The 26,344-nt window shown below is 39.9% G+C and overlaps 1 protein-coding gene across 2 annotated transcripts in view; it reads right to left on the bottom strand.

The window, feature by feature from the left end:
• Window positions 1–256: 256 nt before the first annotated feature.
• SH3RF3 (SH3 domain containing ring finger 3) overlaps window positions 257–26,344 on the bottom strand; it is a 617,431-nt gene continuing 591,343 nt past the window's right edge. For both annotated transcript variants that reach the window (XM_072621836.1, XM_072621838.1), the window contains 2 exons: window positions 16,047–16,387; window positions 257–3,976 (listed from right to left, as the gene is read on the bottom strand). In XM_072621836.1, coding sequence (XP_072477937.1) covers window positions 3,808–3,976; window positions 16,047–16,387 — 510 coding nt within the window. In that variant the 3' untranslated portion in view covers window positions 257–3,807. The remainder of the gene's footprint in view (window positions 3,977–16,046; window positions 16,388–26,344) is intronic.

Here is a 26,344-nt window from a genome sequence, read left to right as displayed (position 1 = left end):
TATTAGCTTCTGTTTACATGGTGCTTTATGGTTCCCTGAGTAGTTTATGGACATTATTTCAGGTATTATTAAAAATCAGAGATAAAAATGGAGGTTATACTTTTCATTTTTCAGATGTAGAAACTGAGGCACACATAGTTAAGTGATTTCATATGGTTGGTAAAAAGGCAGAGCCAAAAAAGTCTTCCACCTGTGGCATGCCCATTTTCTTCAAGGCTTATTATCATTCGAGTAAAGAAGCCCACTTGACTCAAGATTTTTCCATATTCATTTTTATTTAAAGACTCAGAACACAGTCATCATAGTTCATTTGTAACCATCACTGTCAATGTTTCTTAAATCACACGCTGACACTCGGGTATAACAAAAAAACATTTTCTGAGCTGTGCAAAGTACAAAGGAATTGTTCAGAGTCAGTTAGCCGAGACCATTCTGAGTAGCGCGCAAACTTGGCATTTTAGAAAATGACGTTGATATTTGCCAGAAGAATGCTTTTTGCTTTGAAGGTAGGAAGTGCATGCACATTCTCTACTTTGCATATCTTTCTTTCCTTGCATTCACTTTAGTCAATGGGCCCAGGCTGCAGCTCATCCCTGCTGGAGGTGCAGGATGTCCTTGGCGGCCCAGGATTCCATTTACATCCTTTGCTGGTTGGTTATACATTCCAGACTGTGCTGCTGCTCAAATGGTATCAGTTTGGCCAACAACAGTGAAAAATTACTCAACGACTAAACAAACGAACCATTCAGTCAAACCAGAAACGGACTGCAAATAAGGTCCATGGTTTCAATATATCAAACACCAAGACATACCATTACAGATTCTTCAAGTCAAGGTAACCCCCACCCCCCACCCCCCCAAAAAAGGTGACATTTTGCTCCTGTTTTTTATGGTTTAAGTTTTCATTAACTAGGACTGTCACAAATGTGCTCAAAACACTGATTGCAAAACACTGATGCTGGTTATGTATTTCCTCCTTCCTCAAATGCTCTGACTTTGGTCCTATGAGATTAAGAGCCTCCTAAAGTTTGCAGTCTGGGACTCTTGGAAGGGTGACTGCTAAGAGGTCTGCAAGGGACAACATTATCTTCTTTTCATTTTTTTTAAAAATGAAGACAGCAATTGTTATTCTCTTCCCTCCCCCTCACTCAATAAAATATCCCATTTGTTGGTGTTGGGAGTAACCAACTCTCTTAATGGTTATTTCATGGGCTAATTGAATATCCATTGTGTAAATCATCCAGGTTTCCCTTCTGGCTTGAAGTCTTATGGCCATATTTCTGTTCATGTGGGCAGGGGCAGAGAGAGAAAATAAAATTCACGCTGGATTCTTCCTTTACTTGTTGGCTACTTTCCTCATAGAGTAATTGAGAAGGGTGAAAGTTTTTGAATTATCTGAAGGTATCGATTATCCGGGCTTTCACTACAGAGGACAGTTGCCTGTGTTTATCATTTAGGTGTCTCTATCAATCAACATACATTTTGTATAGTGATATGATTTTTATATACACACATATGCCTTTTTGGCAGTTTTTGCTTGCTACTCAACTAATTTTTCATCCCTGATGGAGATGTGCTGGTTTTGATCAATTTCACAGACAGTACTCTCTATTTTTAGACCAGTCCCCCCTCCCCTTTTTTTAAAGGAACAAATTTCTTAAGTCTGCTATCAGTTGGAAAGAGGGAAAGAAGTCCTTTTCCTCCTGACAATAACAGGATCCTTTTGGTGCTGGTTACCACCCAACAGTAATAAATAGCCACTGAACCATCCAAAAATATGAGATCTGAAAATAACAGCTCAGTATTTCAAAGGCACCATGTCTGGCGGGAGGCTGACTGTCTGGAATTTGTTTGTCACATCCATGAAAGCCAAGGAAACCCTACGTTCCTAAGGACAAATTTATACAGTTCAACCTAAGTTGGAGTGTTTGTTTTTAAGGATGAGGAACATATGGATTTTTATCTTTCTATAGATGAAAACATACCATTTGGGAAACAAATCTCTTTAGAACAAGACCACCTTCAAGATGTGATCATTCAGGTGGTCTCAAATGGCTGACCTACAATCAGCACTTCGGTGATATACAGAAAAGCAAATATTTTTTCATAGATATTGTTCTCTTAAAACCACTTGTTTTAAGACTCAGTGCAATCAAAGCCTCCTGTCATCTTGCCCTTCTTCCATTCTTTCACCCACCCCCTGCCCCAGAGTCCTATAGAGCAATACTATTAGATTTTCTTTTCCATGTTTGTGACACCAAACTGAATCCACTTCCTTGCACCTTTTAGTCCCTGGTAGATGGAAGTCTGCACCACCTGGTAGAGAATGATATTGTTCATTTTCAAGGAAATCTTAACCAAGCTGTGAGTCTGCACAACAGTTGAGAACTGTACATTTTTAACAGTAAGAAATCACATTTTGAGGTTGCTAATTACAGCCCCTGACGTTTCCCTCTGATGGAATGAGAGGAAAATTCCACCATCTTGGACCAGTGTGGACCTGCAGTGTTCTTTTTATTGTCACGTAAAAGTCAGTTAAAATGGTTCCCTTCTCCTGGAAATACTCCCAATTCTTGAATAATTGTCACTGTCTAGACAGAGCATGGGGTTTTAGTAAGGGTTTAAGGAAATTGGCTTTTTTTTAAACTCCTCTCCCCCTACCACCCAAATGGATTCTCTCTCTTGCTCCATGAAACATCAGCCAAGGTTTTGATCTCCAGGACATGGATTTGTTGGTATGCTCCAAAGTTCATATGGTAAATATAAAAATGTCTACATGTTTGATGTCTCTCTCTCTCTCTCTTTCTTTCTCTCTCTCCACTGACATTCTCTCTTTTATGCAAAACCAAGTCATTCATAGTTTTACCAAAAGGCAGCACCAGATGTATGAAAAAATAGGAAATGTATGACCTATTAGAAATATATAAAGTCTAATAGCTTTTACATAAAAAGGTATGCCATAAGAAAAAAAGGTGATACTGGAGGGTAAAATCAAAAATTGCTGCATATACTACTGAGAGGAGACAAACAGAAAAGGATTCCCCGCCCCCCTCCCCCAAAACAACCCAAAGCCACATGGGGGATCTCTAGCTTTGGGGAGGCCCTGCCCAGGATAGTTCTGCAACCCTCCCCCTTTCCCCCTCCAGATGAAAAACACCTCCCCTTCTCTGAGCACCCTTGCTGAAATGATTAGGCAGCAGATTACTGAGGTATATAGAAAGGGTGACATTAACAATTTGGATTCCCCACTGGATCCTCCAGGGCAATGCCAGAATGGGGATTCTCCCTAAATGTGTCTCCACCTACATCACTTCCTCCCCAAAGAAGCTTCAAACCAATGTGGCTTGTTTTTAATGCTTCCTAGAAGCCCTCCTGGACCTCTCAAATCCATCTTGCATAGGCAGGAACCAAGAGCACTGCAGCTCCAACAAAATAAGTTACAGCAATAAATCAACTTTCTTCTTATTTTCTTTTTAAAAGATATTTTCTCTCTATAATTTACACAAAGGGAGTTGGCATTTAAGTTGAAATATAATCCAAAGCTGTGTTCTCTCAGTTAGTGTCTAGCCCAGGTCTCTTTCCCACCCCCTGGTCCAAGGCATTCCCTGGTTACAGAAACACAGCAGCACAGCCCCAAGCCTTCAGAGCGGAAAGGCCTGGGAGTGTCTTTGGAAGGGATGGTGACAGTGGAGAACAGTGAAGCCTCCCTTTGTTTTCTTTTCTTGTGCTATGGAAATTTCCTCTGGAAGGTCTTTTGGTTTGGAGGATGGTGGTGGATGCTAGAGGGAGAAAGCCTGCCAGTCCTCATCAGAAACTTTCAACAAAGCTTCCAGGGAAGAGGCCCGTCCTCCCATTCCTCTGCAGTGTCCCTTTGTACCAACCATCCTCTCTCTTCTTGTGCACGAACACAATGTCTCCTTCTTTCAGCTCAATCTCAGCCTCACTCTGAGGAGGGTAGGAGACCACAACTCGGTACCTTGGAAATAAAACATCAGAATAGGTGATCTGGGTACAGGGATACAAAAAGAGAACCAATATGGATCTCATCATTGGCAAGTGTTCTCAAAGGGCTACTATTATTAAGAAAGGGGAAAGAAGCACCATGATTAAAACGGAAGGGGTAATGGATTTCACAGCATATTTGGGTATGAAACCTGGCTTTGCCACTTCTTAACTCTTTGATCTTGCAAAAAATGATTTCACCTCCCTTGGCCTCAATTTCATCATTTGTGAAATGAGGGTTAGATTAGATGATCTCTGAGTTCCTTTGAAGTTCTAAATCTAAACCTATAGTCCTGTGACCATTAAAAAAAGCCAATTCAATCTGTAGTAGAAATCTGGTGCTGGACAGGTGATAGGTCCCACTGTGTTCTACCTTGGTCTGACCACATCTGAAGTACTACTGTCTATCCAATTCAGAAAGACACATTTGAAGAAGTTCATTGGTAGGCTGAAGAACATTCCAGGATGGTGGGAAGACCCAAAATCATGCATCTGAGGATGAGTAGTCTGGAGGAGAGAATATTTAGGTGGGACATGGTCACTATTCCCAAATATTTGAATGGTTGATGAGGGATTAGACTTTTCTTTGCCCTGCCAAGTCCAGCAGCTGAAAGTTACAAGATGGCAAAGCTATAGAAAAAATAGACTAGGAAGCCTCATTACATAGGAAGTTTCCACACCAGTGGAGGTTTCAAGGGGAGATCAGATGATTGTTTTTCAACGATGTTATAGACAGGATTGATGATTTGGTTGGACTAGATCAGGGATGGGGAACCTGTGGCCTTAGGGTCATATGTGGCCCTATAGGTCCTCAAGTGCAGCCCTTTGATTGAATCCAAATTCACAGAACAAATCCTTAGGTGGTTTTTCAAGTGTAGACCATTTCATTCACTGTTCAATGAAATGTAGTGACTCTATTACCTCTAGTACCAAATATAAACTTGTCTCTTAGCAATCTAAAAATCTTCACAACCCAGTTTCTTCCTACCTTCTGACAATTTACTCCTCTCTGCACATTTACTCCTACCAATGAACTTCTTAAAAAGTGTCTTTCTGAATTGGATAGACAGTAGTACTTCAGATGTGGTCAGACCAAGGTAGAGTACAGTGGGACCTATCACCTGTTCAGCACCAGATTTCTACCACAGATTGGACTGGCGTTTTTTTTTAATGGTCACAAGACTATAGGTTTAGATTTAGAACTTCAAAGGAACTCAGATGGTTGTGGTTCTTCAGTCATTTCAGTCATGTCTGACTTTATGATTCCATTTGGGGTTTTATTGGCAAAGATACTGGAGTGGTTTGCCATTTCCTTTTCGCTCCTCATTTTACAGATGAGGAAACTGAGTCAAATAGGGTTAAGTGACTTGTTCAGAGTCACATAGCTAGTAAGCGTCCAAGGCTAGATTTGAACTCAGCAAAATGACTCCACACCCATTTTACTATCCATTGCACTTTCCACGTGTAGTTTTTCAAACACAATGCTCCATTTTCCATCTCTGTAACTTTATACTGGATCTCTCCAAAGTCTAGAATGCTCCCTTCCCCTTTGCCTCTTGGTTTGCCTGGCTTCCTTGAAGATTTAGCTCAAAGGTTACCTTCTTTAGTTGGGGTTTCCTTCCTTTCAGATTATTCCTCATTTACTTTGTGCAGATTTAGTATCTAACTAGTTAGAGGCTGTCACCCTCATTAGATTGAAACTGTTTCAGGGCAAAGTCCTGTTTGCTCTGCTTCTCTTTGTATCCCCAGAACATACCATCATGCCCAGCTTTTGTCAGTCATTTTAGTCAGCCATTCAGTTATGTCTCACTATACATGACGCCATGGAAAGTCCATGGGGTTTTCTTGGCAAAGATATTGGAGTGGTTTCCCATTTCCTTCTCCAGTGTGTCCCCATCTTACAGATAAAGAGCAGAGGCAGATAAGGGTTAACTGCTGGCACTGGGTCACATGACCAAATGTGAACTAAGATCTTCCTGAGTCCAGTCCTGGCATTCTAGCCACTGTACCACCTGGTTGCTTGACTGGTACTTAGCAAGAACTTGATAAATGCTCATTGATTCAAGTCCAAAGCTGGATTCCTTATTCCAGGTTGCCTCTTCTGAGTAATATGAGTGGATTTGTGAAGATTTGCTAGTCACGCACACATACACACACATATTTACATATATGTATATACACCTATATATACATAGTGTATATACACACACACGTATATATGTATATATGTTGTTTATGTTAACTTCCAATGACCTTAACCTGTTGTATCATTTCTGAATTTGTATATTGTCTTCTCATTTATAAACAAATCCTAGGATATACCCTCTTTTGTGGTCCCACTACTGACTTCTCTGGTTTCTTTTAAGTCCCAACTAAAATTCTACCTTCTACAGGAAGCCTTTCTTAATTCCAGTGCTTTCCCTCCATTAATTATTTCCTATGTATCCTGTATATAGCTTGCTCTGTCTACATTTGTTTTCTATCCCATTAGATTGTTTGTTTCTTGAGGTCAAGGACTGTCTTTGGTGTTTAGCACATAGTAGGCACTTAATAAATGCTTATTGATTGATTTATTATGGTCTGGAGTGTGTTGGAAAAAAAAAGACTAGAAGGGAAATAAGGAAATGGGTCCTGGAACTGAGTACTGTGATAGGTGCAAATGGAAAGTAAATGGAGAGAAAGTACAAATTCATTAGACATCTGACCTCTAAGAACTCCAAGCCGACTCATGGGACACAGAAGGTCAATCAACTAATCCATACCGTGTGCTAGGCCCTGTGCTAAATGCTAGGGATACAAAAAAAAAATGCGAAAAAGACCCTCATCTAAGAAGCTAACTTTCTAGAAGTCAACATGCATGGCCATATGTATATAAAGAACGAATTAAAAAATAAATATGAGGAAATTTAGGGAAGGAGATCTAGTAGTTGTGGGGAAGGGAAGGGTCAAGAAAAGTTTAATGTAGAAAGTGGTACTTTAGTTGAGTCTTGAAGAAAGCAGGGGGAAGAGGGTCACATCAAAACTCTCATGTATGCATTAGATCCTCAGATCAGATTTTGTCACTGAGCATCAGCTGGTTTTTACAAAAAGTTCTTACAAAGTTCTAAAATCAACTGGAGTGTTTCAACCACTAAGTTGCACTGAATTTTAATAAGGAACATATTGATATTTTAAAATTTTCATTAATTAGCTTTTCAGATTAGCTTTGTAAGTTTGGTTGTTGTTTTTTAGCATTTATACTTTTCAAGTCACAACAGCTTAAAAGTGCACTAAGACTTTTGGGATCCCCGCTATAGGGAGAACTCCTCAATCAACGTGGTCGACTTAGCTCTCTTCTTGCATCCTTGCTACCATTACCTCCTGCCCTTTGTCTGGATTCTTTTGTCCATTGAACTAAAACCCTGAGAGCTAACTTTCCTGGACTCTGGACCCTATTTAAGCCTATTGTTTGTTCTTTCTTTTCCCAAAAAGGGCCAATGACGTGACAGGGTGATATCTTGATTTGCTGATGAGTTAGATTTAAATGAGTTGCACAAAGTTGTCAACCTCATACTCTTCCAGAGTCACTGAAGGCCATTATAGTAAACTGCTTCCCACTTAGAATTTTAGAGGGGATCCTGAGTGAATGAACAGAAGTATTAGGTCATTTCTGCTAGAACTGGGCAGCTAGGTGGTTCAGTGGATAAAGCACTGGGCTTCCAGTCAAGAAGACTCATGTTCCTGAGTTCAAATCCACCCTCAGAGACTTACTAGCTGTGTGACCCTGGACAAGTCACTTTGCCCTGTTTGCCCCAGTTTCCTAATCTGTAAAATGAGCTGGAGAAGGAATGGAAAACCACTCCAATATCTCTGCCAAGAAAATCCAAATGGGATCATGAAGGGTTAGACACAACTGAAAAATAAACAAAAATGCTTGAACTAGAAGAGCTGCAGTCACATTGTTATCTGTATGAGGCAACCTAGGACACCTCTGGTATAGATATATAGTCTAAAGCCTCAGCAGGTGTGAGGATTTAGGAGCTGGCTAGTGGATTACTTGAAGATCAATAGCTGTTTTCCTCCATGCAAATCCCTGAACTGAAGACAGCTGAACCATCTCCCATTGATTCCACACACTCTATTTGTGGAGGAATGGAAGTGACGCAGTTAAACAACTGCTGTACCTCAGTTAACGTTTTAGGGATGATCCAGTATTTGCTTAAAATCATCATCTCTCCAGACTGACAATTAAGCTCATGCTCGAGGACTTTAATTTCTAGCATTGTCTTGAATCAGCAGAGCTGATTGCTGCTGATGGGAGAAGAGAGCGAGTACATCTTGTGGAAGGCAGGGCCGGCTGTGAACATCTTTGTGTGGGCACAGCTTCTGTGCCAGCTGGGGAAGATGAAACTTCACTGGGACAAGGAACATAGAGGGCCTTGTGTGGTCAAAGCTCCTACCACTCTGGAAGTGGGTTCAGCTGAATTCAGCATCTCTGCCATTAACTTCCTAATTAACAGTTGCTTCTCAAGACCCAGTAGCCCTGGCATACACCCTGGTGTGCTCCAAATCCAAAGAAATCAATTGGTCATCTTTTTTCCTTGGATAATAAATCTGACTGTCACTCCCTTTCTATGTGTAAAGGCAAATAACAGGAGTTGATATGTGCATGGTTAGCTGAGGAGGGGGAAACAGTCTATCATGTACTGTCACCTTATGGCCTCACCCCACTTCTGGGATAAGGACACCTCAATTATAGGCAGAGTAGAAATGGGAATGCAGCATCTCCTCAAGTCAGATGGCTTCCAAGGTGATGAATGAGAAGATCAGACCGTAGTCATGTTTGACTAAGTCAGTGCCAAACCCTAGGCCTGACCTTGGTGTCTCCAGGCTGTCATTGTTGGTGAATCTATTTAAGGGGAGACACCATGTGATTGATTTGAGATGCAGGGACTGTAGTGATTGGCTTCATCAAAGGTTTTGATCCAACACCTGAAATCTCAAGGTGGTATTTGAATCTTTTTCCCTCTTCAATATTATTGGATTCTAAGAGGATTCTAAGAGGAAATGTGGCATACTGGATATAGAGCTACCCTTGAAGTCATGGAACCCTGGATTCAAGTCCAGCTTTTGATACATACTGACTTTGGGAGCCTTGGCAAATCATTTAATCTTTCACTGCCTCAAGCATATTTCTAAGACTGGAGATGTTAACCTTCGGGTTTATGAAGCTTTTTAAAAAGATTAATTAATTTTTAGTTTTCCACATTCACTTTTATAAGATTTTGAGGTCTAAATTTTCCCTCTAACTTCTCTTCCCCCTTTCCCAAGACAGCATTCAATCTGATATAGGCTATATAGGTACAATCATATCAAATATTTTTCTTTACTAAATTAATTTGTTTTAAAAATATTTTGGTAACAATATTTCAACATAATTGGTTTTCTTTGTAATCCTAAATATTTTATTTTATGCTTTTAAAAACATTATTCTGAGAAGGGGTCTATAGGTTTCACCAGGCTGCTAAAGGGGTCTATAAATAAAAAAAGGTTAAGAACTACAGCTCTAGAAATTTTTAGTTCTAGAGCAGGTGCCAATTTGCTTTGGTAGTGGGTATTTTTTCATAGGGAATTTCTTATGCCAATGAAATCCCAGATCCCTTCCAAAAAGGGAAAAAATGTTTTCAACTGCTCCCTTTTCCATCCTCCCCATCCATTACACTTCTCTGTGGTTCATTTTTCACTATTATTACTTTTCCTGTTGAGAGGCAAAACAGTCCATTGGTTATCCAGTCAAGAGGACCTGGGCTCAAGTCCTGCCTCTTGCACTTACGACCTTTGTGGTCTTGGGCAAGTCACTAATGCCATGAGCCTCAGTTTTCTCATCTGTAACCTGAGTCCCTGAGGTATTTTCCAGATCTAAGATATTCCTGAAGTTGAGGGAATAGATTTCAGAGGCCAAGAGGCAGATTCTTGAGGTAAAAACAGCTGCCCTGAGGACAGACATTCTGAGTAAAGCTTCTACATCAGTCTGATCCAGAAAGCCAACTAAGGGGCTGTCCACTCCTGGCTGGTGTTCCTTCGGAGTCTTCCAAATCTCCAGCAGTGGGAAGCAGCAACTTTGGCATCTGTCTTCCCCTTCCCTCCAATGTCTGTGTTACATGCTTCTAAGATGCAAAACTTTATTCCTGACTTCCTAAAAGAGTCCTAGCAAGGCAAGTGGGCCCAAGAGGCAAAGATCAGAGACTTCCATAGTAGGGTTTCTCAAAGTCAGCTGTCCTGTGAAGCCCTCTGGGGCGAATACAGCTGGAGTTGATCTATTATCCCCACAGCCTCCAGAAACCTGGGATTATTTGGAAATAGTCACAAAATTCAATCAAATACTGGAAAGCCTGGTGGAAAACACTGAGCTAGGGAAACAAAAATCTCTTATTCATGCTACCTTGCTTTCTTGTGTGGGAAACACCTTCACTGTCAGGGGTGAAAGGAGGTCAAAGATGTCAGGAGAAAGAGGCTGCTGTTCTGGGGAGGGAAATTGGTTTCTGTATAATTGCACATAGCAAGTAAAAGGTCTCTGCATACATCTGTGTGTAGATCTACGTTTCTGTGTTAATAAAGTGTTAACATTCCTGGAGATGGAGATCTAAGTCAGGCTTCCAGCTGTTGATTCACCTTTTGTCTCAGGATAGCACTGGGGGATTTTATAAACCCAGACTGTAACTTCCACCAAAAAAAATACCTTCATCCGAGCAAGGGAACAAATCCATTTCTAGCCCTTGCCAGTGGTCATAAAGATGGTAAGCCAAACTCCTGGCATGGTGGCCCTGTTTGCTCTGGCATCTGCAAGAGTCTCTTCAAGAATGCCAGGAAGAGCAAGCAGTCCCTGGGACTGCTCTGTTTAGGGTAGCACAAATGTGAACAGATGGCTGCTGGGAGGTCAGAAACAGCCCAGGCTACAATGGAGAATACACAGAGGTAGGTTCTTTCCTCCCTTTCCTCTCTCTCTCCTTTTGCACATGCTCACACTCTCTGGACATTTCCACTGGTATAGGAAGCTGAGTCTGGGCTGTGTGTGTATTGAACGACCATGGCACAGAGAAGCAATTAGAGGGGAGAAAAGAATGTACAAATCCTTGTTTCTATTATATTTGCTTCAACTCTCTGTCCACCTACTCTCCCTACTCCCCCATTCTTAAGTGGAAAAAATGCAAAAGATGAGATTTCTCAGTAACCAAGCAGCTCAGTTCTGGCTTTTGCCTCAGCTGCCAGATGTGACACAAACAAGCAGTTTCCAAAATGTAATTTGTTAGAAAAAAAGTAATTTGGTGCTTCTGAACAATTCAGGGGTTTAATGAGCACAGATGGATGTGAGAAGAATTTAGAAGAGACAAGTGTTTAACGTTTCAGTTCAGATTATTCTAAGACCATGCACTATTCTTTCTTTTGCATGGAGGTAATTAATATTCCCCATTACGGGCATGAAGAGTCACAAGATCAGTTAAGGATTGTGGCTACACCAGTGCAATGCAAGTTAAATCATAAATCAATTAGAGAATCTGTCCTGCTGTGTTTAATTAAGGTTATCTCAATTACAGCTTATTTTCAGACTCAAGACTTCAGAAATCAAAATGGTGAAAATCAAAATAAATCTTTATCACAGCATATTGCAATTAGTTTTATTTGTATCATGGCGACCATCTAATCCTTCCTGCAACGATACAAATTCAAAACGGACTCATCTAATGATGATGGGTTTGAGTGGCACTGGGTTTACCCACTGCCAGGGATGGGCACTCCATTCACTTGCTTGCATCTCTGTGGATGGGTAGATGGGGAGGACATTTCTTACTTTCTCCTTCTTAAGGAGATCACTAGATCTGAAACCTTAGGAAAGTGTGTACATGACACAGTAGGTTCCCAATGAAGGTGAGACAAATAAATACTTAAGTGAATGATGTAAAATTAAATGCTGAACTCTGAGTAAGGAAGCAAGTGGTATTCCAACTGGGACTTTGATGGAAGCCCTCCATTTCCTCCATCCTCCCTCCCTAGAGCATGTATGTATATATAGTACATACACACAGCTGCTAGCCTTAATTTTCCCTTTTCAGCCATGTTTCCCAACTCTCTAACCATAAAAAAGTTCCCCCAAACTCAGCAGGTGCTCTTTCAACATTTGTCAAATGACTGAAAGAGATAGTTGACAAATAGGGTCAGATGAATGTTTTGAAGTATTTTGAGATCACATGAAAAGGATCCTTAGAGATAATCTAAGGCAGAGTGATCAAAGTGGAATAAAACCTGAATTTATAGTCAGGAGGATCTGGATTTGAATACTGATTACAACATTTACTACCTATGGGACTTTGGATAAGCCGTTATACTTAGATTCCCCCTCTGCCAGATGGTACTAATGATATTTGTAGAACCAACCTTATAAGGTTGGTGTGCAGAACACAATAGACAGCTAACATGCTTTGTGACCCTTAAACTTAGCTATTTTTGTTGTTATTAGTAGTAGTCTAAACCCTTATTTTGCAGATGGATAAACTAAGGTTCAGGCAGGGGAGGAGGGGCCTTGTTAAGGCTGAATTAGCTGTAGGATCAGGCCTAACCCCTTGCTTAGTGTTCTTTCTACCACGCTCTACTTCCTCCCATTAGTACCACTAAACATGGTGGGGAAATTCCCCAAATCCCAAGGCAGAGCTAGCTGCTCCCCTCCTTTCTAACTCTCCTCATGGGTTACTGGGGCAAATGCCCCACTGTCCTCTGGTATGACTCCACCTTGAGGATCAAAAAGTCCCTGGACATCAAATTTCTTTATCTGGAAAAAATAAGAAATTGAACTAAATAACCTATGAGGTTCCTTCTAGATCTAGAACTATGATTCTATGAGAGCTCTAATTCTATGCCTTAATTCTTGTGTCATTTTTCAATCATGATCCCATTTAGGGTTTTCTTGGCAAAGATACAGGAGTGATTTGCCATTTCCTTCTCCAGCTCATTTTACAGATGGGGAAACTGAGGCAAACAAGGTTAAATGACTTGCCTAGGGTCACACTGCTAGTATCTGAGGTCATATTTGAATTCAGGAAGATGAGTGTTTCTGACTCAAGGCCTGGTACTCTATCCACTGCACCAGCTTATGCCTTAATATTAACACATTACTGAAACTCCAGCAATTGCCTGGGTGATTTCTAGAGATTTTAAGCTTCTTGAGGGCAGGAGATGATTAGTTTTTGTCTTTGTGTGTCCAGTACCTAGAAAAGTGTCTGACACATATTTCTAAAATGCTTGTTTAGTGACAGGCCTTCGAAGAGTGAAATTTGGTGTCTGTCTACTCTAAAACTGTGTGTGGTCTCAGGCTTTCCCCTGCACTTACTGAGATTTTTACAGAGTGTCTGGGGGAGAAGGAGAATTAAACCCTATGCCAAAGGTTTCTGTGGCCTTTTGGGCTTTTTTTTTTTTTTAAAAAGCATCTGAAGCTAAACAAGTGGTAGAGTAAAATGCAATTAATGGGAATATACAGTAATGGTTTGTGGAATTTTCTGACTACTCTGGCTATTGTGAGAATAAAATGAACTTACTGGTAAAAATACAAAGTATTAGGACTTTGTAGTCATAAAATTAATAATAAGGAACAAGAAACAAAAAGTTTCAGAGCTGGAGACATCTTTTGAGATAATCTAGTATTCAATCTGTAATCAAGTCACATAAGGGAAAATAGAAGAAATTGGGGCTGTTCAAGCTGGAGGGGAGAGAATTTGGGGAGACACATGGCAGAGCTCTGCAAATACTTGAAGGGCTACAATGGAGAAGTCTGGGTAGATGTCTCCATTTGTTAGAATATTTTTCCTTGTGATGCTGGAATCTGCCCTTTCTGATCTTGGCAGCTAGGCGGTGCAGTGGTTAGAGCAGTAGGCTTGAATTCATAAAGACCCTAGTCCAAATCTAGCCACAGGCTGTGTTGTATGACTATGGGCAAGTCATTTAACCATGTTCTGCCTCAGTCTCCTTCTCTGTAAAATAGGGTAATAATAGCATCTAACCTTACTGGGTTGTAAGGATCAAATGAAATAATATTTGTAAAATGTTTTATAAACTTTAAAATATTCTACAAATTCTATTATCATTATTATTGTTTCTGGATGTTTTCCTTACTCATTCACTTTTTCCATTCTATATGCAGCAACAGAAGACATGTCTATTCCTATGTGGGTGAAAGACTAGATTGAGATGATTTCTAATGTCCCTTCTACGTTTAAGATTTCATGATTTTAAAACCCTCATTTTACAGCTAATTAAAAAGCATTTCTATTAAGAACTTACTAATTAAGTATACTAGAAGTTAAGTATACTAAGTATACTAGATTAAGTACTTACTGTGCTAAGCACAGGAGTGACACAGTCCTTGGTCATAAGGAGGTCTTGTTTTACAGATGAGGAAATGGAGGGATGGACATTCTTAAGTAGATTCCCTTGTACTTAACTTTCACATTGAAAATCTTCTAAAATGCATCAGTTATGTTCATTTTATTAATATTGCTGTTCTTATTTAAAACAAAGGCCCCAGTTTCCCGTCTTGGTAAAAAAAACAAATGAACTGGCAAAGTGAACCAAAAAAACTTAATCCTTTGATACTTGGGGATCTTAGTGGGCCTGGCATTCAGAGTATCAATTATAGATATACAAGGTGGAGGGAGATTTGCTAGACAAGTCCTGTGCTCAGGAAATGTCCCAGAAAGTTTTGTTTGTGATTTCTAAAAACAGACAAAAAAACCCACCCTCCCCCTTCGAGTCTAAATGCCTTGTCTGTGCTAATTTTGTTGTGATTTACTTGTCTCTCCTGAAAGAAGGTGAGGAAAAAAAATTAATTGTTTCAGTGCATTGGTTCTGCCTATTACACATTTTTACTGTAACTGCCCACATCAGGCTTACGTTTATAACATGGCTCTAAATTTGGAATACAATTCTTTTTAATAGATCTAGAAAGGACTCCAAACAAGTCTGCTTTTAGATGACATCTTCCGTAATGTTTAACAAATTGGGTGAATAAAGCCTGGTTTGCCAACACTCATTTTTGCAACCTACAATCCCTCTCCTTCTTCCTCCTTGAAGGTATGGATTTTTAAGTGTAAATTTACCTGAACAAGCTTTCCCTCCTTTTTTTTGCATGGAAGTGGGAGGAAGGGTTTTTCTCTTGGAGGTGTGTTTTTTTTCTACTTAATAGAGTGGAAGGTGGCCATTTCTGAACTTTCTCCTTGGTGGCCCAAGATTTCAATTTCACCCGGTACAAATGGCTCAGAGAATTAAAGAGATCTCTCTGGACTGAACCTTAAACAGGACACCCAAATATTTTCTCTCTGTCTCCTGACTCAGTAAATGTGTAAGGTTCTGACTGGTCTTTTCAGGAGAAAGTGGACATTTGACAAGGTACATTTAAATTGCAGCACAGGAAGTTTCTGTGAGATATGCATAACTTTCCAACAATGAAAACTGGGAAAGGCTTTCTGACAGAAGTTATGGAATCTTCTTAGGAGATACATAAGGATCTTAGGAAATATATGACTAGGAAAATTCAAAGCACAGTTTATGTACAGACTAACTGATTATATGGAGAGAATAACCTCTGATTTTGTTACATTACACTTGGTGCTTCTCAAGATAGGCTTAGGTTCAGAATAAGGGTCTCTCAATCTGTTCCTGATGGAGGCAGATATTCTAATCTATATTACCCATCTCAAGGTTGCTAACTTGTTTCTAACGAGTTATCTTCCTCACTAAAGGTGGCCCATATAGGAAAATAGATCTAAAGTTGAAAGGGACCTTAAATGTCATCTAATATGCCCCCTCATTTTAAACATGATGAAGCTGAGGTCTAGACAGGCTACGTATAGACCATATAGTGGGAGAGCAAGAAGTTGAACCCAGGTCCCGTGATCCCACATTTAATGTTCCTTCCATTGGACCATGCTGCTTTCCCATGTTGAGACTAAACAACCCTTCCCTCCTGTGCCACAAAGAACATGGAAGGACACAATGTTTATTTCACTTATCCTTGTTACCTTTCTCGGGGCAATGGCTTGGGTTCTGGACGAATGGCTGCCATGGAAGGAGGAGGCTGCCTGACTGGGGATGAGATGGAGAAGTTCAGATCCAAAGAGCCAGTCTTCCGGTGCAGTGGTTCCATCCCCATGGCCCCTTGCATCTCACTCTCGATTGGGCAGGAACCAGCCCTTCCGTGGCTAGACAGCAATGACACTTCAGGTCCCACAGCACCCTGGAGAGCTCCCTCAGCGACTGCTGCCTGAGGGTCATGAGTTGGGGACACAGATGGGGGTGAGCGAGATTTCTTTTTGGTAGATGCTCCTGCTAGAAGTTTCAACAGTCCGCTTTTCTTCTCTTTCTGGAAAAAAAAACACACACACCAAATAGAAACCAAATGTGTTAATTCTTTCAAATTCCTATGTTGTTAGCATGAGAAGGTCAGCCTAATTTTATTTGAAACTCAAAAAACAGAGTTATTAAGTTAGTTAGAAGAAGAAAACAAGCTGTTTCAAACTCCTGTTTTCCTTTCTATTTCTAAAGCCCATCAGAAGTATACAAAACAAATAGACATGGCCAATATATTTGGGGAAATTGTTCAAAAGAGACGCTGTCTTCTGTATTGTCTAAAGAATGCATGCTTCTTTTTATTATATTTCAACAGGTCAGGGATATTTTTCTTGTGGGATTTCATTGGTGTGAAAATTCCTTTCATTGACACAGATTAGAGCTGCCCACAGCTCTGAGAGCTTAATTGATTTGTCCATGATCCCACAGTTAGTGGCAGAGGTAAAATTTGGACCCAGGTCTTCTTAACTCTCTCACTCCCTTCTCTATGCCATGATGCCTCTCATATGTTTTCTCTCTTTTATGTGAAAATTCAATGGATATCACTGATGAAAAAGACAATATCCAAAGGCCAATAGAAAGAACTGTTAATCTCAGATTCCAACAATGACTCCTATTTCCCATCCCTACCTTCCGGTTTATAAACTATAAAAGGTGACATGCATGAAAATACCCATTTTATAGTAAAATTCAATATGTTCTTTATTAATACTTCAAAAGGCCTATATTCAATAAATGGTAATCGACTTCTCTTCATCCAGTTTTTGCAAGTTAGCTTTGAAGTACAAATGGCAACTTATTAAGTAGTTTTAGTAATCTCCTCAAGATAATATTTACCCAACCTATAATGAAATGTATAGGGTTATCTCTAACCCATTTTTATTCTAGGAAGCTTACAGCTTGAGCTCCAACTGCCTTAGAAGTCATAGATTGGTCCCACACTCTACTTTCTTCGCCTCAAATTTGACTTGGATATTTCCAATTTTCTTGGTTTCTCAACTTTGGTTTGTGAGGTTCCATGACTTATTATGAATTCTGAACCCTACTGCACTATTAGCACTCTGGTATGTATCTGATTCCCTATTTAGACTGTTTAAATAGTCTCTTTATTACATGTTATATTCAAACATTATTTAGAGCCTATACTAAGAACTTCAGGGATGTGAGCTTGAGCTAAGTTGGCTAATTATTTTATGATAGGTTCCTTGGGAAAAGCACCTAAAGCACCATATATCTTCCATCCATAGGCATAATTTGAAAATAAACTTTGAGCACAATTTTACTTATATTCTCTTTTCTGCACAAAGTGTCCTATAGGAGACATGAAATTGTGTAGTCACAAGCATTCACTGAGAAAATTCATTTGTCCTGGAAAGTCAAGATCAATGTTTAGTAAAAATACTGGAATCTGCTCTAACTCATCTGCAGGTTTTCATGGTCTTGCTGAGTTTGCTTCCAGGATTTTCCCTTGGGTTTTCCCCCTCTCTATCCAAGGACAGAGATAAAAATGGGCATCTTAACTCTTCTTGCACTAACAACAAAAAGGAGAGTGAATACTTGGAAACAATCAATTTTTGGCTCACTGTGCTGCTGAGGAAATACTCTAGTTGGTTCACTAAACTCAACCCCTCCTCTCCCCCCAACATTCTCTCTCTCTCTCTCTCTCTCTCTCTTTCTGTCTGTCTGTCTTTCCTTAAAGGAAAGAGATGTGAGGGGTTATCATAATACTCTGGCTAATATTGCAAATTTACCAAGAACAAAGACTGTGAAATAATTGGAAAGTTTATCTAACCTTAAAATTATGAGTTCCTTCTCTCCTCATCCTCCCACTAAGAAACTCCAACAATTCTCCAAACACATGAAACATTCCCGTTCCATAAAGTCCCACCCGTCTGTCCCAAATGAGAACATCTGTGTTTGTCAAATACATATTCAGAGACTGTTCACCTTCAGGTCATTTACATGATACAATAACTACTCCAGAGAAAGATTTCTCTGATTAAATTCAGTCTCATGGGGCTACTTTATTTACAGTATACTGCTTTGACAATCATTTTATTTGCATTGTAGGATACTTCCTTGGAAAAATGCAATTGGACTGACTAGTCAATAGGTCTTGGATTGTTTTACAATTGAGATGATAGATTTTCACTGCCTCATGTGACTCAGTAAGTTTAGGCATGTGGACTATGGGCTATGGAATTGAATAAATCCATCATCAAGCACTGAAAATCAACGTCTTATGTTCTAGGCACTCTGATAGGCCTTGAGATACAAAGAGAAAAATGAAACAGTTCCTGCTCACAAGAAGCAAACATTCTAATGGACTTACAAACATGTAAGTCTGTCTGCTGTCTAATAAATATAAAGTGAACAAATCTAAATGTACACAAAGTAGTTAAACATAGGGTAGTTTGGAAAGGAGGGTATTAGTGTTGCATTCCACTAGGTCTTAAAGGAAGAGGTATGAAGTAGAGGTAAGAGGAGATGGTAATTTCAGGTACGTAGGATAGCCAGTGAAAAGGTATGGAAATAGAGTGTGGTATGTGAAAAACAAGGAACAGGGCAGTTTGGCTGGGTTACAGAGCATAGACTCATGTTAGACTGTAGATGGGAAGCACATGGCTTCATTAATACTATACTCTAACTGAGTTGGGCTAATTGACCCTAGACTCCTTCTTGTCTATGTGCTGATAATTCATAAGAGTACCAAAGCATACATTCTATCACTCAGATTGAACTTCATATGACCTGCAAATGGACCCTAACACTTCTGTATCTTTGACATTCTGCAAAAGTGTCCAGTTCAGCACACATTTTATGCTTAATACATATGGCTTGTTAAATGGGTTGGGTCAACCCCCTTTGGGGAACTTCTGGGAGAATATGGGCAAAAGTTACCCAGGATGGCTACAGATGTTCTTTTATTTTTTTAATTTTATTTTCAGTTCCAAATTCTTTTCCTTCCTCCACCCCTTCCCACTGAGAAGGCAAGAAATACTATATCCATTATACATTTGGAAGTCACACAAAACATATGTCCATATTAACCACCATGGATGAGTTTTGATCTGCACTGATGGATGCAACTCCAGAAGTAAGAGTCTATTTGAGTATATGGGTAAACATGGCTTGTCTACTAGGAATCCAAAACAAAAATTCTGCATGAGATTAGAGATCCTCTGAGGATCTCTAATCTCACCCTTTCATTTTACAGGAGTGGAAGTGAGGTTTGTAGAGAGCAAGTGACTTACCCAAGGTCACAGAGGTCATACATATCAGAGGATTTGAACCCAGAGCCAGTGCTACTTTCCAATGTAGCATACTGAGAAATTTCTATATCTGCTTGATACCTGTTCTAAACTCTCTGTGTTTGGAATGAATGGAGGAAGATGTTAGGAGAGTGGTTTTTAGTCTTCTTGGTAGAAGGTAAGAACAATGGAGGCCTTATCATTCAAAGGTTTGGGATGTTTATTAGGGAAAAGAGATTATGTGGGAAGGGCATGATGGCTAGGCTGTGGTTTGTTTAGAATGTGTGCTCCTTGAGAGGGATGGTTTTATTTTTGTTTTTACATCTCCTTAGTGCCTAGCATCATGCTTCACAAACAGTAGGTACTTAATAAATGCTTGTTTAATATCTGATCATTCTATTTGGTCTCAAATGACAGTGCCAGGAGCAATGAAAAGAAAGGTCCACAGAGATGGGTTTACATATGACATGGCTGGTGTAGGGGTAGAAGAAGGGACTAACTAACAATTGAAAATGTACAAAAGTGGAATGAGTTCCCTCTGGAGGCAGTGAGTTTCCTATCACTGAAAGTCTTGAAACAGAGAATGGCTCACCCCTGGGGTAGGGCATGGGGTGGGGTTATAGAGTAGATTCTTGCTAAGCTTTAATTTGTACTGGATAACTTCTGAGATTTCTGAGATTACATCAGAATCAAAGATTCAGGCTTCTCCATAAACCTAGAATGTGTCTCACCTCTACCTCTTAGAATCCTAGCTGTCATTCAGGGCCCAGACTCAAATGCTTCAGTGATGCCCTCTCTGATCCTCCCAGTCAAAGGTGACTTCTCCTCTAATTCTATCCATATATTACCTCTTTTATGTCCAGTTCAGGCTCTGTTTTATACTATATGTTATATTTATCTGTATGAATGTCTTATCTCCTCAGTTACATGTTTCTTAAGAGCAGAGATTAAGTATTATTCACCTTTATTTATCACAGCTATACTGTGATGAGGGCCAGTGTTGGGGGAGGGTAGTGGATAGCGAGCTGTCCTGGAAGCCAGGAAAACATATCTCTGACACATATTGACTGTGTGGTCCTGGGCAAGTCACCTAAGATCCCAGTGCTCTAGGCCAGTCTCTAAGACTAAAAGTTTAGAGAAGCTTTGGACCTGAACTGGAAGGAAGAATTTCCTGCACCAATGAAATCACAGGTCCAACCTGTATCTGTTATCCCTACATTGCCACACTAAGTAAGTATAGGTTGAATGAATCCTGTTTATCCCATAATTCAAGTGAAGACATGAGCAAGGTCAGGAAGACTTGAGAAATGATAATATACAACACGAGTATTTCACCCACTGTTTACCAAAGGCTACCATGTAGGCGTAATGGATAGCTGCCAGTGGTAGCTGCCATCTGGAAGACTTCTCTCCTTCCCACTCCCTTAAACTTTCACATACTAGCCTTAGATTAAATTTTCCTAGAATTCTAACATTAGAGATTCATTTCTTAGAGTCACTGGCATTGTGCCTTATTAAGATGTAAATACTTCCTAGAGAGGGTAACACATGACCATGTTCTCAGTCATTAATGATTTGGTATGGAATAGTTCATCAGAACCTAATTAAGAGTTGGGAGAAAGAGTTTGATAGTGGAGGTTCTGAATACTTCACAAGTATAAGAGAGGGGAAGCTTGGCTAGAAAAAATTTCTTTGAAAGATTGAGGGGTTTGTCCAGATTACTCATTAGTAGCCAGTACAGATGATTTGATTTTAGTCATTCAAGGAGTATTTATCAAGTGTTTATATGTTTCCATCACTGTGCCAGGGGATACAAACAGAACCAATGAAACAATACTTGTGTTCTAACTGAGGAGGTGCCTATGCAGTCTAAAATCCACTTCCCAGTGTACACCAATAAATAGGGTTGTTCCTATGTAGTCTAAAATCAACTTACCAATATATACCTTACTTATCTTTATTATCTCACTTGATCCTCACAGCAGCCCTGAAAGGTAGGTGCTATTAATATCATCCCTATTCTATAGATGAGACAATTGAGACAAACAGAGGTTAAATGACTTGCTTGCCTAAGGTCACACCGTTAGTTAAGTGTCTGAAGCTGGATATGAACTCAAGTCTTCCTCCCTCTGGGCCCAGTGTTCTATGTATTGCACCACCTCGCTGCTGAAGGACAAGATAAACTGAAAAGCATCCAGATGAAGGTCGTCAGTATAGTAAAGGGCCAGGACAGAGCATGCCATTATGAGGACGAGCAGATGGAAATGGGCAAGGTTTTCCTCACGAAGATTATCTTGAAGTATTTGAAGTTCTGTCTCATGAAAGGGGAAGTAGGCATGTTCTGCTTGTCTTCCTTCCAAAGGCCAAACAAGGAACAATGGGTACAAGTTACAAAATTACATTTGTAGCCTTAATGTAAGGAAGAACTTAACAGCTAGAACTATCTAAAAATGAAATGGGCTGTCTCTGTCGTAAGGAACTGGGTTCCTTTCATTAGAAGTCTTCAGACAGAGGCTGGGCATCCAGTTGTAGGACATGGTGTAAGAGGAAGCGCCATTTAGTTATGAGCTCAACTAGATGACCTCTGGGATCCCTTTCATTATTCACTTCTTAGGAAGGGGAGATTTGGACAAGCCAGAGGTGCTAGGCAACTAGGGGCCAGCATAAGTATAGAATCTTAAAGGGGGGGGGGGAACAATCCTATTATCAAACATAATTTTGCTCCATTATAACTAAAGTGCTCCAGAAATTTCAATATTTCAGCAAACACTATGTGAATGAATCAAGTCAATAAGTGTTATAAGAAAAGATGTCCAGAGGGTTGAAAATCACAAAAAAATGATGAATTAGAGATTAAAGAAACACTGCAATTACTCATGAAAACACATATCTACTAATCCATATCATGTATGTCTTAAGTTATGTGTACAGTATGTATGTGTGTGTTGGGGTTCTTCCTTCATTCTCGAAGAGGGCCAATGATATCAGGAGGAGGATGTCTTGACTCTCAAGAGAATTGGATTTAAGTGAGACTGAGCTGTGCAGAATCATTAGCTTCACTCTCTCCTCCAGAGTCATTGGTGTCCAGTGGCAAAACTTAGGACAGGACAACTGGGGATGGGTCTGTCCCACATGTGTGTGACACATATACTGGATATGTGGTAAATGGTGATGACAGGAGTTCTGACAGTTTTAGTGCAAACTCCGCAAACCCTGGATTGCATGTGTGCTAGGGTAAGAGCTCATGTGATGATATTAGTAAGGCAAAGCTGGCCTGACCACCTGAACCAGTTCTGAGTTCAGGAGATATGATTACCATAGACATGAGGGTACTGGGCACTTGTAGATAAGATTGTTGTTGGCTGTGTTTGTCCTTTGTTCTCAAAGAGGACCATAACATCAAGATAATGACATGACTTATGGTTGACTTTGATTTGAGTGAGGGAGGGCTGTGCAAGGTCACCAACCTCACTTTCTTCTCCTGAGCCATCTGGATCCAGTGGCCTGATATTCATCAGGATGGCTGGAAATGGCCCAGGATGCACTGAGAGACCCTGGTCCTTTCAGGCTAAGGTCAGTGAGTAGAAAGCAGAAGGTATGGAGAACCAGGAAAATACTGGGTAGATAAGATGATGTGATATCAAAGAAATGTTTTTCCTTGAAGTCAAGAGACCTGGCTATAAACTGTGTGGCCTTGTCAACTACTAGTTGGAATAACTGGCAAATTTACTTCTACCTCTCCAAGTCTTAGTTTCCTCATGTGTAAAATGGGTATGAGATTGGTTATACCTTTAACCTCACAAAGTTGTGAAGAAAGAAACTCTGTAAATCCCAAAGTGCCAAAGAACGGTTAGCTTTTATTAACAAGAACGTTAATTTTGTATTCTGTTAGACCAGAGGGGCACATAATTTCTAGTTAATAGCTGTTAATGTGGAGAAAGCCACTGGTTCTAGAGACAGGGAGTTCAAATATTGCCTCTGATAATCACTATCCAGATGACTTTTGGCAAATCAATTAACTTCCCTGGATGTCAGTTTCCTTAGCATTAAAAGGCTTGGATCAAACTGCTGTTGAGCTTCCTTTCAGTCTATCTAGAAGTAGCTAGATGGCACAGTGGATAGAGTGCTGGGCTTGGAGTTAGGAAGACTTCATTTCAACTCTAACTTCTGACATTCAATAGCTGTATGACCCTGGGCAAGTCATTTAACCTCTGTCTGCTTTAGTTTCCTCCACTGTAAAATAGGGTTAATAATAACACCAGCCTCTGAGATTGTTATGAAGATCAAATATTTGTAACATCCTTGGCTCAGTTCTTAGCACAGAGACAATAAATGCTTATTTTCTTCCTTCCTGTCAGCTCTCAAGCTATAAACGCAATTCAGCAAAAGATGAACTATGTTTGGGCCACCAGAGGGCACAATGTAGCTATCTCTTCCTTTAAGAACACCCTCCCCACGTTGTCAAAGGTTTGGCAGTACCATATCCACGTTCTATCCCACCCACGCTCAACCAAATGCTGGGAGCACTCACTGTTCTCAGTTCTCCTTGGGATGTACATGAAGTAAGGGGATACAAGGTTGGTTCAGGTCTCCTGAGACTGTGGGCAGCAAGTGTAATCAAATTAAAAGCAAGACCTCCAGAACGCAAATGAAAGATCTAAGAAAATGAATTTACAACAGATTGTGCTAGCTAGTGGGATGTAATGATGTCGCTAGAGGTACTTTGCCTTCTAAGTAGTAACTGAAGTCTTAACAGAGTTGATGAATGTGACATGATGCCAAACCAAAACTAAATCAGCTAAAGTGATTGTAAAATGAGTAAGAAACTGTCCAAAGAGAGAATTATTTAATTATGAAATTGAGTACCATAAATTTAAAACAATTCAATAGGAACCTCATTTTGAAACCCAAACCCAAGTGAAAATTTGAATTGAAAAATTGTATTTTAAATGCCAGCCAAGTGGAAGATCTGAGTAGAAACCTGGAGCACATGGATGGTCATTGTCAGATATGTAGTAAACTCAATCTAGAAATGGTTTGAATCCCTGATGAGCCTCTGGACTACCTGTTTGGGGCTCTCCCTTAATGTTTGACCTGAGCTGTGAACCAGCTCATAGGGCAATCTTGGACTTTATTTAGTGCCTCAGGATAGTTGAAAGGAAATACTAAGTTCTGGGGGCTGAACTAAAAAATTTTCTTGGACAGTGAATGACAAATGGAACGCATTCTCTCTTTTATGGGGTATCTTACTCCTGGTGACCAGCTGACATGCTTCAACTGCCCCGATAGAATGGAAAGATCCTTGAAGACAAGGATTGGTTTATTTCTTGTACTTGTTTTCCCATTCCCATTCCCAGTGCCTGGCAATAAAGGTCCTTAATAAAGACTTGCTGATTGATTGATTGATTGACTGACTGACAGATTCAGTTCTGGCAGCATAGAGCCGCTCCTTCAGCAAACTTCTGCAAGTTTTGTAGATCTTGAGATACATTTGACCAGAAGAGGAATGTTCTAATGAAGAAAGACTGATTATATGAGCTATGTGCTTGTACATATTTTTATAGTTCCCATCACCATTAAATCCTTTGGTCATATATCCATTTACATAGCATTTTAAAGTGCTTTACATACACTAACTCATTTGATTCTCACACAAATTTTGTGAAGTACAATAAGTATCACTCCCTTTCAGGGATCAGGAAATTGAGTCAGTCAATAATCAACAAGAATCTAATTAGGACCCATTATTTGCCAGACACTATGCTAAACCCTAGCAATAAAAAGAAAAGTCAAAAATTGTCCCTGTTCTCAAGAAGATCACAGTCTAATAGGAGACAACATGAAAACAACTATGCACAAACAAGATCTATCATCTATCTATCTATCTATCTATCTATCTATCTATCTATCTATCTGTCTGTCTGTCTGTCTGTCTGTCTATGTATCTATTTTTCCATCCATCCATCCATCCATCCATCCATCCATCCATCCATCCATCCATCCATCCATCCATCTAGGATAAATCAGAGATAATTACTAGGGGAAGGCACTAACATTAATGGGAATTGGTCTCAGGGAGATTAAGTGCTTTGGATACCAACCTAGTAGGTATCAGATGAGGGATTTGAATCCATCTCTTTCCTAATTCCAAATTAATTACTATACTCAATATACTATGCTTTCCCTGCAAAAGTATAAAGCTTTTAGCCTAGCAATGAATGAAATATAGATGTGGATAGATAACATATATCTGTCTTCCGTTCTGAGGGTACCTACGGTAGGGCTTCAATCAGGAGCAATATTTTTATGAGAGAGAGAGAGAGAGAGTGAGAGACAGAGAGAGAGAGAGAGAGACAGAGACAGAGACAGAGAGAGAGAGAGAGAGACAGAGAGACAGAGAGACAGAGAGACAGAGAGAGAGAGAGAGAGAGCTAATAAATATTTATTAAGCATCTATTATGTGCCAGGCATTGTAACAATTCTGGAGATACAAAGAGAGGCATAAGACAGTCTCTTAGTCTCTGCAGTCAGGGAGCTCATAGTCTAATGGATTAATGAAAGACAGAGACAGAGAGAGAAAGAGACACAGACAGTCAAAGAGAGACAGAGACAAAGAGAATATTTCCATCCACAAGTAGAAAGGAAAAAGAGAATTATATGTGAAACCACAACTCCATATTACATGCAGTTTGATGAACTTCCTCCTGTGAATTTTTTAA

Source organism: Notamacropus eugenii, chromosome 6 (genome assembly GCF_028372415.1).
Source record: "Notamacropus eugenii isolate mMacEug1 chromosome 6, mMacEug1.pri_v2, whole genome shotgun sequence".
Taxonomy (NCBI): Eukaryota; Metazoa; Chordata; class Mammalia; order Diprotodontia; family Macropodidae; genus Notamacropus; species Notamacropus eugenii.
The sequence above is the reverse complement of the archived record's forward strand: the minus strand, read 5'-3'. Positions and strand labels throughout refer to the sequence as shown.